Genomic DNA, 15529 nt, shown 5'->3' with positions numbered 1-15529 from the left:
ATGTGCTTTACTACTGCTGGTGCTCGACCAACTGACAGGGATTCACTAAAGATAACATCCATAAGGTCAGCAGCATTTGAGTGTCCACATACATGCAGAACACTGCTTAGGTTTGGATCTGCTTTGCATTCATCACCTTTTACTTTAAAACTTAAGGACAAGTATTAAACTAAGGGCAACTCAACACAGAGAGTAAATATCTTAATATGTCAAAAATATTATAAAGAAATGACTTTTCAGATCACCTTCTGAACTAAGCAAAATATATTTCCTTTTTATTCCCTAAGGAGAAAAAAAACCCCACCTGCTTTGAAAATGCTGGTTAACTGTGTTTCTGTAAAGCTATCTATAGAAAACACTATACTGTTCTCTAGCAAACCTCCAAGCTCCGTCACTTTTCCATATATACATCTTTGATCTCATATCACAGCTTCCAGTATAACCGGGGGTGGAGCATTTAGATCTCATTTCATTCAAAGTAAGGAGAGGGAGTCATTACCTTTTTAAACAAGAAGACTATTAATAAATACTAGAAAAGAAAACAAGCAAAGTAACAGGAGTGAGACCCTACCTGGTGGCACTAAACAGTAACTTTTTTTTTTTTTTTTTCCACACACACACACACACACTGTATTTTATTTTTACAAGAGATAAATAGACTGACACCAAGCATTGTAAATGGATGACCACAACAAAAGCAACAATGATTGCAATTACCAAACACGAAACACACTCATACTATGTTATAATATTGACATTCAGTCTAGTAATCCTCCACTGTAACAGCTCCTTTACTTTGCAGTGAAAATTGATTTGTACACTTTTTTGTAGAAAAGAAAACAAGCAAAGTAACAGGAGTGAGACCCTACCTGGTGGCACTAAACAGTAACTTTTAACTTAACAGAAATTTTGATTTATTGGTAAGACTCACTCTCCACCACATTTACTTCCCAGAAACAACCACATAACTTAGAGCTAAAAGGGCTGCCAAGCAAAACAACTACGGAGATCCAACATGGGTATGTATAGCTAATAAAAATTTTCATCTTTATAGAACTTCCCTTTTGAAATAAATTCTGGCTCACTGCTCTTATTTCCATTATTTTCACATCAATGATGGTAAACATTTAGAAGTTTCTCCTGTTACTTCTACAAAAATCTTCCTTAAATTTTCTAAGTGTTGGAAAACTGTCATACATTTCTAAGTTTTTTAGTCATGCCTATGACATTTTACCCTATCAAATCAAATAAAGTTCTTTAAGTTTAGATAAAAATTATTTAACTATTGACCATATTTGTTCTTTTGGCCTTAAAATTGTTTTATATACTTCATAATCAAAGTGAACACCTTGCTTAGCCTTAAAGGAGATATTTGTAAAGAAGCCTTAAACTATAATTATGGAGGGAAAAAAAGGCTTCTGTTTGAGGAAATGTTTTTCTTTTAAATGTGAGATCAAAAGTCATCAAATATTACCAATTTCCATATTTGGTTAAGAATAATAAAACCCCTAAAACAAGTTAATAGCTTCAAGTTCTTATTCAGAATTGGAAGAGGTACCTGTTTAATGATGGTATTTAAGTAACTGCTTCTCTTACTCAAGGCCTCTTTCTCCAAAACATGCTGTAAGCTCACATTTACTCCCCTGGACTCCCTTCCCTTTCTTTCTCACCAAGTAAAATAAACAATTTTGAAAGCCAATTATAAGTATAAATAAAATACCTCTATACTGACTTTTAGGGATCTCCAGAATGAAGGAGATTCCCATATGTGTTGCCTAAATTTAAGTGTGAAAATAAGCATACAATATGAATTCTATTTATTAGGTAAGCTTATTTTAATAAACTTGGCTTATTCCTTGTTTCAAAAAGACTGAGGCCCCTTTATTTTAATCATGTGATTGCAAAATAACAATATCTGACTAGGAATTTGTAGTTTAGGTGAACAAGAGTATGAGTTATCTGTGAAAAATGATAAAATCTCCAATTTTAATTTAATGGAGAGGGTAAATCAGAATAGCAACAATTAACTAATCAGCACAGCTGATGTTAAGAGATCAGTTTTCTAAGTATCAATCATTCACAGCATATCATTACCGTTTGGTAGAAATAATATCAATACTAATATTTTTCTTCATTTTGACCTCCAGATGAAAAAGCTGTTCAGTTAAGTCAGCACAGATTTGAAAATAACATTAGTTCTGTAAACTGTCACACTTATCAGATATGCATCTAGGTCCTGCCTTATTATTATTAGTCTTTTAAATGTTCGATTGTATTTGTTTACAAAATTTTACTCATTCAGAAAAGTGTAGCTTTTAGTGGCAAATAACTAAATACAGGCCATCAAGGTTTTCTGTTCCTTTTGTAGTTCACTGCTTTGTTAAGTGAAGCAATAGCTGTACGTATCTTTGTCACACAAGAAGAGGAAGGTGACTTGTAGTTGGTTGAAACTGCTTAAAATGTTTTTTGTTGTTGGTGGTGGCAGATTTCAGGTCTCGGGCTTAAGCGTCCTGGTTCACAATGAGAAAGGTCAGTAGCCGTAGCATCCTGTTGATATATCTATGGTAGCTAGGTGCAAGCTGGAAAGAGGGCATCCAGAGTAGGGCCAGGAATCCAGAGACAAAAATGTGACAGAACAATGAAGGCCTAAGAGGCAGGGTGACGTAGAGGGAGATGACTAGGAGAGTCTAGCCCATGGCAACATTTAGGGCTCAGCATAATTCTGCCTGATTTGGAAAGGCTGACCAAATTTTGATTAGAGAAACAACTGCCATTTCAAGACAGAAAATATAGGAGAGAGATATTACTTAATACTTACTTTTTTAAAAGTGATTTTCATCTCAAAATATATGCCAAAGACAGAAATATATGAGACGAGAAATACTCAAGATATATTTCATTCAACTAATTAAAATTCAGTGATAAGCAGAAAAAAAACTGCAGATCAGGGTAAACACCTCCAGCAATTTTACTAAAATCATATCCATGGTCTGAGGGCTCTTCTACTTTCTTGTTTATAGGAAGAGAGACCATATGTCACAGGATGATAAAAGAGTTCACTTATCATTCCTTTGTAAAAGTAACCATAACAAGGCCCCTATTATTTAATAGGGGTATTCTAAGAACCCAATTCTCAACTGTTCTATACATTTTAATGAACATATTAAAGTAAAGCAGCACCATATCCATGTCTTTTGAAATATCCACTTGAGCTTGAATCTTTGGGGAACTTTTATCGCAGAGGACATAATTTCACAGTATTAGCACAGTCAGTTCCCAAATGGATTATGTGCTCTGGGAATTAACCAGGACATCATATAAATCCCAGCCAGCTTCCCCTCTTTAATCAATGAGTTCTTCAGCTGAGTTTTCCTTGTAGCCAATGAGCGCATGTTCTAAAAACTAAAAATCTTTCTATATTTATCAAAGCAAAATACAAGATAAATATATTATGAAGGTAATCATATGAAATATCCCAAAACAAAATAAAAATTCAGAATTGTTTTGAATTTCTTTTCAACTAATAATAATAATGACTGGGAGTTGATTAATCTTCAACATTTTCCATTTTGGGCAATTCACTAAAGGAATCTAATTTTAAAAATATGTCTTCCAGAATACACATTTTTTTCAAATTATTGTACCTGTTCCACTGTCTGATTTATAATCTTCAAGTAGCTTTGTTTTAAAGTTTCACCATTTATGAGGGTTATCTCAGATGAGACAACAGCACCTTCTTGACCAGTAATTAGAATGTACAAAGTGGCAAACAGCCCAAGTAAAAATATAATTACTAGTGGTAAGAATTTTTATCTTCCATGGTTACTACCAATTAAAATATTTTGCATATCCCAATTAGGTCTAGAAGTGGTTGTTAGGGTTTAATTCTCAAGAGGGAGTGAATCAAGTCCTCATTAATTCATACTTTTTTATTACAAAGATGTAACTATGAAAGTTTATGAAAAGTAAGAACTGAGAGTTTGGTGAATACCAGTCAACAGAAAATTATTCAGTACCAAGTCTAAGCACTCACTCATGTGACCATTCAACTCAAGAGGTAGACTTAGATAAGTAATTCAGTGTCTAACTATGTTAACATGTATAAAATGACACATAACTACAAGTGGCAAAAGTGATTTGGGAAATAACAGAAATAGCATGACATATTTTCAAAAGAAGTGAAAAGGAATAAATTCTTGAGTATAAGACAATAGGTTAGAATTTGAAGTAAAGTAAGATTTAACACTATAACTCCAAAGGAAGATTAATGAAATATTCAGGTACGGACATATAAAAAATGTAAAGATCATAAAAAAGGAGAACAGGTAAACAAAAACAATATATGAGAAACGGTGAAGGAATTAGTAAAGTAAAAACTGAAATGTCAGGCCAGTTCTCCCATAGCATGCCCCAAGCTTGAGAACTTAGCGGATATGTCCCCAAGAAGGTCCAGCGCAGTACTACCTAGTGCACGTAAGAACTGTCCTGCTGGCTGCAAGCCTCAGCTAGCAGGTGCCTACTGTCCTCCCCTCTGTGCTTGCTTTCAGCAAATTCATATGCTGAGCTGACTGAACCCTTATCTTCTTCCATCTGGAAGGACAGAAAAGCAACAAGTCTCATATTACAGAACAATACTCTCACTGTATATAAGTTTAGAATCAAAATAGCAAGGTGGGGTCCACAATCTGTGAGGCACAAATGAAAGTTCACACAACACCACATTCATTTACTGTCACAAAAGAGAGCAAATAGTAGCTTCTTAAGGAGCATATAACAGAGCATACAAAAAAAAGCCATGATTTTCTGGTGCACAAAGTTAAATTAAAACCAGGTTTCCATCAATAAAATTAAATTTCTTCTATTAAACAAATTCCTTGCCACCAAGAGTTAGGGTTCTTATTGCAAAGGTATGTCCCATTTCGCATCTCTGATGCTCCCTCTCAGAAGACTTCTCTACTTTAACTGGAATTCAGCAGAGTGGAAGGGTCAATCATATGGCCTTTCAAATGTCAGACATACGAGTAAGGCGGAGCTTGACTTGATGTAGTAAACAAAATTAATTTAATCCTTAATTTGAAATATATTTTTTAAGTGAGTGTTAACTTACTTATATAAATTTCTACTCTTTTGCTTTTCCTATTTTTTTTTTTTTTTGGCTGTGTCTTGTGGCTTGTGGGATCTTAGTTCCCTGACCAGGGATTGAACCCAGGCCCTCAGCAGTGAAAGGGCGAAGTCCTAACCACTGGCCCCCCAGGGAATTCCCTCTATATTTTAAGTATTAGAAACCTTCTAAGGAGTATGTGCCTACAGGCAAGCTAATTTTAACCTTTCTTAAATTATAAAAAAATGTCCTCAATAAATAAAAAACAATTTTTTCCCTCATTTGTATGTGTTTTCTCTGTCTTAGGACTAATCAATAATTATTTCTATAAAAAATGCTATAGTAAATTTCTTACATACATAAAAAATAAAGTAGTAGAATTCCTTGGTTTCAAGAGTACAATAAAAGTTTATGTAAAGGTAGATTATTATTATAGCTTTGCCTATAACATAAAGGAGTGTATAATACTCAAAATGAGTTTTCTTTTATTCAAAAGAAAATTATTAATAGTTTTGTGTTAATGGTCCTTAAGAAGTACTAACCTGATTAAAGATTTGAAAGCTCTTAAAGATATTCGATATATGCACAATCTTCCTCTCTGTCACAACAGTAAACAATTAAGCTACCATGGATCACACCCAGGAATACCATTCAACATAGTTCAAAAACAAGATGTATTCAAAATCCACAGCATGCATCAACAGACAGATGTTTGTGGGCACTTGTTCTCCATGAAGCTATGAGCAAATGCCCATCCAGTGATCATTTACCACTCATGTAAGCAATTGTTATTTCTGCCTGGCCTTTGGTTGAGCATAGTATTTCTTTCTTTTCGTTTTTCTCTGATGCTGATAGTAAGTAAGCATATAGACCACAGTATATAAAATAGTCATTTGATAGGTGAAGAACCTAGAGGCTCAGAGAGGTGAACTAATTTGATTAGGATATAGAGGGTGCAGGGCCAAGGGCACGCTGTGCTAGCATTCAGGCCCACCATCTCCCCAACAGGGCTCTTCTCCCTTTGTTACACCACCTGATTGGACAGTGCTTGCAGGAAACACTACCTGACTCATGTACCCTGCTCTCATTGTGTTCCTTCATAGATGAATGTTAAGCTTACTACTTTATTACACTATTAAGAAGAGTGGGATCTCTTTAATTTATGATCTCCGTGTATCATTCTTTTTTAGTCTATCATTGTTCAAAAAATGTTGCTTGATTTGAGCCACCATGATATGAGAAAATATGATTTAATAAAAACATTAAGATTATTCACAATGTAAAAGTTAATCCTCACAAAAGTGCTTGCCGGAGTGTTCTTTTAAATAATGAGCTCTCCTATTGCCTTGGAGTTAAATAATTAGATGTTTGAAAATGTGATAAATACACACTGTTTTCAGAAGGCACATATAGATAAAATGTGATGCACATATTTGGCTCAACCAAAGGTGAAGGCAAATCTTCCAAGTTTGTTTTGATTTTAGTTCTTGTTTTAAACATGAAATTTAGTTGACTACCACTTAAACACCCATTTGTATATTCATCTACAATTATTATACCTTTGTAATTCAAAGTAGAGTATTTCAAAAATCCTGATGCTAATAGGAATAATAAAATCGAAAGGTTTGGTAAAATTTTGGAACAGCTCAAAATTATGAACTCATAGGATTACATAAGAAGTTATTTAAGCAGTGCTTTGTCAAAGTCATTCGTTTGATCAAGTGAACATAGATGGATTAGAAACCTTGAGAATAAAAAAGAATTTTAAAAAAATGTATGACTAAAAATCCAGGGTAAGAAGTTGAAGGGTGCCAAAACAAAACAAAACAAAAAATTCAGTTATATTACTTTTCCTTTTCAAACCAGACTGGAGTTAAAATTAATATATAGCTTTGGTATCTTAATATGAAAAGTTCTAGGATTTAAACTTTCATTCTCTTCCATCAAGACATCTTCGGATTACTGATTATTTTTTGTGGAAACTGACAGAATGGATCTGTCTGTGGAGATAAAGGTATATATATGAGATACAAAATGTATTGTTAAAATCTTACCTATTGTTTAAGCAAAAAAAAAAAGGAAAAAAAAATTAGGACACACTTTTGCATTATTTTAAAATAATTTGTAGTCAATAAACCCACTTGAAATCTAGAGTGATTTTTTTTCAGGGCTGAATTATTTATACCAATAAAATAATTAAAAAGTAAAAAAAAAAAGTATTTGTTCAATTTATAGATGCACTAAACAGCAGCAAGGATATGAAACGTTTCAGCAGCCATTACAGTGTACAAAGACAAATATACACATGTATTTGCAGCATAGATTAAGGCAAGATAATAATGGGCAATTCTCACTTCCAAGTAACTGAAACTTAAAACTTTAAATTTTATGATGAATTTCTGTAGCTTAAATTACTCAACATGCAGGAGCATTCTTACGTACCAATATGACAAGCAGAAGCATTAGAATTGTGCTAGAAAAGGTAGTTAAGGTATAAAATATATAATAAGGTACAGATCTCTGTCCTGTTATGCTGAATTTTTGTCTCAAAGAAATGGATATATTTTTTAGGTTTTAACATACATATTGATAAAGGTCAAATTAGAGACAGAGCTGTGCTAACAAAAATGCCCCACTCTTAATTCATGCCTCTGCCCATCTTTTGAATATTTTTAAATTGACCTTTAGCATGCAGAAGAGTTAGTGAGGTTCTACTCCTCCTACTCTACCTAAGTTTGCTCAGCTGATTCCTTGCCCTCGACAATGGCTGCAGTGCGATGAACTCGTCACTGAAAGCGACTGTGTTGGAGTACATCTATAAGTGGACAGAAAAGGGATGGGACATACAACAAGTCAGTGAGCTGTATTTATCACCTAAGAGACAGACACAGGACAAGCTTTGTAAAGACATTTGTCCCTACAAGAGTAGGATATATCATACATGGTACACATACATAACTGACGTTTGTAGGGCCATTGGCTTTGCTATCAAAAGAATTTATTCTTAATACCACATTGTTATTCTGCAGAAAAACAAAGCTCAAGATAAATGCTGACAACTCTTCTTTTGATATGATTTTTCTTGCTACTTTTGGTAAGCAATGAAGTAAGTAGCTGACAACTTTCTCAACATTTGAAATTAGAGGTGAAAGTACAAGGCTGAAATAATAAAGATTACTGACTACAGCGAAAGAATAATGTCACACACGGGATATGAATGACCATATACTGTCTCAACAAAAACAAAAAAAATCCCCAGTAGGCTAGAAAATCCCTGAGTGGAAGTAGAGATTTCCTCTTTAGATTATTTTTATTTCCATGTTTATTTTTTATTGACGTATAGTTGATTTACAATGTTGGGCCAATCTCTGCTGTACAGCAAAGTGACTCAATTTTAAAAATATATATCACATTCTATTCCTCTTTAGATTAGATCACAGTTGAACATCCAGTCAAATCATTTAAAAGGAATTTAGTAGAGTAGAAAGGGAGATTATACTGGCTTTCATACATAGAAAAATGATTGATTTTTTAAATCAACTCCATTTTTAATCAATTTAACCTATGGTAAAAGAACTAAAATCTATATAAAGTACTTTTAACTTTTTCTTGTCTAAGGGTCCGCCTTAAGGTATCAAATATTTCCTGTGTAATCCTTTAAAAAGAGGTCTATAAAAATGGTAATAAGGACTAACATTATCACCTTTTATTATCATTAAGAAATCTCTATGAAAAGACATAATGCTCTGCCTAAAGAAAATTTCTAAGGATAAATGTAAATAAATCATTATTTACTTTTATAAAGAAGTAAGTTTTTAAGTGATGGCATTAATATATTTTGGTGAAATATAACTTTATATAGCCAAGAGGGCAAGACAAATATGTTCTCCATAAAGATCTAAAAAAAGTATAATAGACAATGTATTAAAAGTAGTATTCTATTATCATGAATATCTCTGAAGATTAGAAAAAAGATAGGCAAACCTTTCTGATATATATTTAAGTAATATATTGCATGGTGGAAAAGTCTGCCCATACTGATATAAATATATGCATAGGCAGACACAGTAACCAGATTATGCAAATTTTTTCAGCCCCAGCTGAAGATCAGTATCAGAGCAACATCCTCATCATTCTTATAATTATGTTCTTACTGAGGACTTACTACATACAGACCCAGGGTTAGGGACTTTATATTAATGATCTCTAACCATCAAGTAAGGTAGTTATTATTCTGATTCTACAGAGGAAGAAACTGAGGCTTAGGGAAGTGACTTGATTAAGGACATACATTTTATAAGTGGTTAAAACAGTATCTGAATTAAGTTTGTCAGGCTTCAGAGGCCTATGCTGCTTCAGTGGTGTTAAAATGTATATTGGCTAGGACTGACTGACCAAAGCAAATAAGTGCTAAAGAAATGTTAATATGATCAACTGAAATTAAAACCAATACACTGTTTAAGAAGCCTAACTCAAATCACTAAATACTTAAGAAGCACTTATTCTATTTGTAGCATGAACACACAACTAAATTTCCAAAATTTGCTTGGCATATAGCAAACATGCAAAAAACAAAAACAAAAACAAAACCCCCCACAAAACCCTCAACCTAGGCAGAACTAAATGATTAATAAACTCTGTGTTTACAAGGGCATAAAAGTTGATTAGAATGTACTCTTGAGGACATATGTTCAATGTCATGATACGGTTAATAGGACAAACCAATATTTCTAGCTTATGTACAAGTCAAATATACAAAAAAAGTCAAATATACTAAATAGCTATCATTTCTTGAGGATATACTCTGTGTTTGAACATTATTTCATTTAATCCTTATTACACATGTAATGAAATAGACATTTCTGTCATAATTTTACCCATGAAGAAACGGAGACTTAAAGTTACAGGAGCTACTCAGAGGTAGAATGTTGGTTTTGAACCCACAACTATCAGGCCCTAAAGACCATACTCTTAAACACTATGTAACATACTGTTAATATCTGCTGTAGTTTAATATTATTAGTAAGTGTTTAGTGAGAGAATATATTTTATAAAAATCCATTCTGTAGAAGTTACTTAGGTTAAAGAACTTATTTCATACTTTTGTTGAAAACAATATGACCTGAAGAAGTACTACTGAAATTCTAATGGTTCTAAAGAAATGGATATATATCCCAATTATATATATTTGATAGAAGGCTGTGATAATACTATTTAAGACATATTTATACTATTATTTGGACATAACTTGATAGTTTTATACTTAAAATCTAGTTCTATTAATAACACAATGTAATTTTTAAAAATTATAATTTTTCAGGAGTCATAAAATTCATAGCAACAATAACAACTTTAAAAATATCACATTTAACAATATTTATATTGCAAAATACTTGATACAGGAATAGATAATTTCCTATTTTCTAATGTAAGCAAATTATAATGACAGCTATTCATCAAGGCTCCTAATTAAAAAGGTATTGTATATAAAAAGTGGTTACCTGTGCCTTTTCAATATTTGTAGGATGAAACTGTCGGTCAAACACTTTCTTCACAATATCAAGAAATAGGCATGTAACAACCATGAGAATTATGGCAAACCAAGCAGAACCACTTGACAGGAGCTGAATAAATACAAAGTACATATTCTGGGAGCTCAAAAATGGCCTGCAAAGAAAGAAAGTGGGATTAATAAAAGAAGAAACTGACAAGACAGATTCTTAAATCAAGACATTAAGTAAACCCACTATACATGGAGGTTACAATTTTAAGAATACTCCAGGAAAATATTCAAAATGTGGAATCAGTGTAATTTAATTAATCAACTAACTAATAAAACATGGTAGATTTTAATTGTTAAAAATAAAATCCAATTTAATTCATTTGAATGACAACCATAGTTTTTATCATTAGGAAAGTGGCAAGTAATTGACTTATCCTATCTTAGTGTTAGGATAATTCAAAAGAATTATGTAGTGAATAATACAGACTTAAGAGACCAAAAAAGCAAGAAAAAGTATGTAATAAAATATTTTCTACTAAGCAACTACAAGCTTGATTACCCAATTTTAGGTTGAAAACCTCTACTTAGAGGATCTTCTCTACACATGTATTTTAAAATAAATGTACTCACAAATATTAGTTCTACATAGTAGTAGGTATTGTCAAGATACTCTTTTTGGGTTTGTGTATATATCACTTCAAAAGAATGAGGGGAAATACAGGAAGAATGCAGAAATAAAGAGGATTAAAAACAAACAAATGATATTCAGTAGAGTATCTTTTTATAATCCTAAATGAAAGTTAATGTTTAGCCAATACAAGTTTTTTCCCTGCCTTTTGTAATATTTTGCCTGATACAGGGATCACAGGCACAGTAGGCAATGTAATATACATTCTCTAATTGAGAGACTTCAGCTGTCCATCACTTACCAAAGAATCTTAGGAAAAGCATTAATTTTTAATCTATCAGAATAGCTGAATATCTGATTTTACCTATGAATATGCAGCACACTACTTTTGAGAGAGAACTTAACTCATTCATGAAAATTTAATGATTCTACGTGACTTTTTAAATTATATACATTAATAATAATTTAGAGGTAATATGATTAGTGTAAAGAACATTAATTTTCAAGTAAATCTTAGCTTTGCTACTTTTAACTGTTGTGATCTTGGAGCTCAGTTTCCAAATAGAAAAAAACGGGGTAACAAGATTATCGTGATGAATCAATGTAATATCTTAGGTAAAACACTAGAATATAGTAGGTATTCAGTAATTGTTAGTTTCTTTTTTCTTCCATATCAGTAAGATCAACTGAAAAAACTAAATTTCTTATCAGGATAGGGTCTCAAAACTATTCTGAGTCGAATTTGTTCATAATAAAATCTATCATAATAACTATTTATTAGAGTTGAATCAATATAATTAAAATAAAATATAGTCACTCACCAGAGAATCCCTCCATAAAACAAAGAAAATACAAAATAGAATAAAATAGATCCCCAGGTAACAAGATGATTGATCCAGGTCCAAAAATGAGTTTCCAAAGCCATCTAAAAAAATAAATTAAAAAACCCTTAATATAAATGAATAAATCTTTAACTTCTCAGCTAAAACTTAAGAATAAAATGTATTAATTATAAGTGACTAAGGTTGCTATGGCAAAGTCCCTCAGAAGATAAATATTAATGAAAAGATCCTAGTATGAAATTCAACAATTTCAAGTTTATAGTATTTTTCTTCTGTGAGGAAGCAGTATTAAAATTTCATGAGTACTTTATTCAGAACTCCATGGCCTAAACCAGCTTGTGTTGTCTTGCATTACATAGAGAGAAGCAGAATTTCGGAGATGAGTATTGAGGGGTTAACCTTTATCTGACCATAAAAATCAGCTGAGGCTTTCCAAAATAATGAATTTAAAAAATGGATTCATAATGAATCTTTTGACAAAAATTAAAATGAATTATTAAACTAGGCATCCATGAAATTATTCATGACTGAAAAAGGAAAATCTATCAATAAAGAAATGAAGAAAATTAACTAAGAATTATGCAGACACAAAATATATCCATGCTTCTAATTTCTGTACCATACCTTTACTGTGACTGTAATAAGCATGACTGTGAAGACCAAGGTACCAAATGTCCAATTTCCAAACATCTAAAACAGAACAAATAAACCAGTATTGCATTATGGGTTAAAATGATGCTAAATCAGAAGTGACGCAAACTAGTGTACATTCTTTACTAAAAATCATTTGCATCATTTACGCCAGTTACATTTGAAATCTGTGACTAGATAAGTTAAAGGAGAATGAGAAGAAACACCATAAAGCATTATCATGTTTATTATTATGTAAAATGATTCTTTGGATAACATTATCAGACTGGAAACTCAAAGATGGGTTTGGAATTATGTGGCACAGTTTTTAGTGATAATGATATAGCTGTTAGTGACTGCTTTACTCCTATCACAAAGTAAAAATGATAATAAACCCTGTTCAATCACAATTATTTTCTGAAACCATTCCAACCAGAAGTCACAGCAGATCACCTGCCACTGTATTTCTGGACACACCATAGAAAGAGCAGGTAAAAAGAAATTTATACACAAAACCAACACCTGAAAGGAAAGATAATGGCCAGTGGACCTATTCAAGGGATTTCACGTAAAAATGCAGTTAATGCCAGTTAGATAGTATTGCCCTGGGCTTTATAGCCAAAACTTACTAAGGCCTATTAAAAACGCAGAATCCCCAAAGAATGTCAGGATTTAATTTCCACAAATAAGAGTACAACCAGAACTTTACGTTAATTTAGTTTACAAAGTAGTCATAATCTTTACCATTGGTTTAAAAAAGTTATTTAAAAGATTGGTTGTTTAAAAAAAAAAAAAAGATGGGCTTTCCTGGTGGTGCAGTGGTTGAGAATCTGCCTGCCAATGCAGGGGACACGGGTTCGGGCCCTGGTCTGGGAGGATCCCACATGCCGCGGAGCAGCTGGGCCTGTGAGCCACAACTACTGAGCCTGCGCTTCTGGAGCCTGTGCTCCGCAACAGGAGAGGCCGCGATAGTGAGAGGCCCATGCACCACGATGAAGGGTGGCCCCCGCTTGCCACAACGAGAGAAAGCCCTCGCACAGAAACGAAGACCCAACACAGCCAAAAATTTAAAAAATAAATTAATTAATTAAAAAAAAAAAATACAGGTTCCGATGGCAATAAAACTCATCTAAGTAATTAAAGATAAACCACAACTTCAGTGCTTATAAGATTATTGTTTACTTTAAAATACTTAGTATATTTCCTGGTATAAATAAAATACTCAACAAAAATTTTTTAAATTTGTATGGAAACACAAAAGACCCTGAATAGCCAAAACAATCTCGAGAAAGGATAATGGAGGTGGAGGAATCACACTCCCTGACTCCAGACTACGCTATAAAGCTAATGTAATCAAAACAGTATGGTACCGGCACAAAAACAGACATATAGATCAATGCAACAGGATAGAAAGCCCAGAAATAAACCCATGCACCTATTGTCAATTAATCTATGACAAAGGAGGCAATAATATACAATGGAGAAAAGACAGTCTCTTCAATAAGTGGCCCTGGGAAAATTGGACAGCTACACATAAAAGAATAAAATTAGAACATTCTCTAACACCATATACAAAAATAAACTCAAAATGGATTAAAGACCTAAATGTAAAACTTCTAGAGGAAAACACAGGCAGATCACTCTTTGACATAAAATGCAGGAATATTTTTTTGGATCTGTCTCCTAGAGCAATGGAAATAAAAACAAAAATAAACATATGGGACCTAACTAAGCTTAAAAGCTTTTGCACAGCAAAGGAAACTATCCACAAAATGACAAGACAACTTATGGACTGGGAAAAAGTATTTGCAAATGATGCTACTGACATGGTATTAATTTCCAAAGTACACAAACAGTTCATGCAGCTTAATTATCAAAAAGACAAACAACCCAATCAAAAAATGGGCAGAAGACATAAACAGACATTTCTCTAAAGAAAACATACAGATGGCCAACAGGCATACGAAAAGATGCTCAATATAACTAATTATAGGAGAAATGCAAATCGAAACTACAATGAGGTATCCCCTCACACTGGTGAGAATGGCCATTATTAAAAAGTCTACAAATAGTAAATGCTGGAGAGGGTGTGGTGAAAAAGGAACCCTCCTACACTGTTGGTGGGAATGTAAATTAGTGCAGCCATTTAGGAGAACAGTATGGAGGTTCCTTAAAAGCTAAAAAGAGTTACCATATGATCCTGCAATCCCAATCCTGGGCATATATCCGGAGAAAACTCTAATTTGAAAAGATACACAGACCCCAGTGTCCACAGCAGCACTATTTACAATAACCAAGACATGGAAGCAACCTAAATGTCCACTGACAGGTGAATGGACAAAGAAGATGTGGTACATATACACAATGGAATATCAGTCAGCCATAAAAAAGAATGAAATCATGCCATTTGCAGCAACATGGATGGACCCAGAGTTTATCATATTAAGTGAAGTAAGTCAGAGAAAGACAAATAAAATATGATATTGCTTAAATGTGGAATCTAAAAAGTGATACAAATGAACTTATTTACAAAAGAGAAATAGATTCACAGAGATAGAAAACAAACTTATGGTTACCAAAGGGGATAGCAGGGGGTGGTGGTGGGTGGGAGAAGATAAATTAGAAGTTTGGGATTAAAATATACACACTACTAAATATAAAATAGGTAAACAACAAAGACCTAATAGCACAGGGAACTATACTCACTATCTTGTAATAACATATAATGGAAGAGAATCTGAAAAAGAATATTTATATATATATATAACTGAATCACTATGCTGTATACTTGAAACTAACAACACTGTAAATTCACTACACTTCAG

General features: G+C 32.9%; 1 protein-coding gene across 8 annotated transcripts in view; it reads right to left on the bottom strand.

The window, feature by feature from the left end:
- Positions 1-15529, bottom strand: part of ATP11B (ATPase phospholipid transporting 11B (putative)) — a 127854-nt gene that overhangs the window by 9777 nt on the left and 102548 nt on the right. For 6 of the 8 annotated variants that reach the window (XM_082461374.1, XM_082461378.1, XM_082461377.1 and 3 more), the window contains 3 exons: positions 12699-12764; positions 12054-12157; positions 10603-10768 (listed from right to left, as the gene is read on the bottom strand). In XM_082461374.1, coding sequence (XP_082317500.1) covers positions 10603-10768; positions 12054-12157; positions 12699-12764 — 336 coding nt within the window. Of the gene's footprint in view, positions 1-4490; positions 4591-7830; positions 7917-10602; positions 10769-12053; positions 12158-12698; positions 12765-15529 lie in introns of those variants that run through there. The other 2 variants (XM_082461376.1, XM_082461375.1) reach the window with 2 other exon arrangements.

This window comes from Balaenoptera physalus (genome assembly GCF_965194825.1).
Source record: "Balaenoptera physalus genome assembly, chromosome: 4".
Lineage (NCBI taxonomy): Eukaryota > Metazoa > Chordata > Mammalia > Artiodactyla > Balaenopteridae > Balaenoptera > Balaenoptera physalus.
Note: the sequence above shows the minus strand (reverse complement) of the source record. Positions and strands in the feature narration are given on the sequence as shown.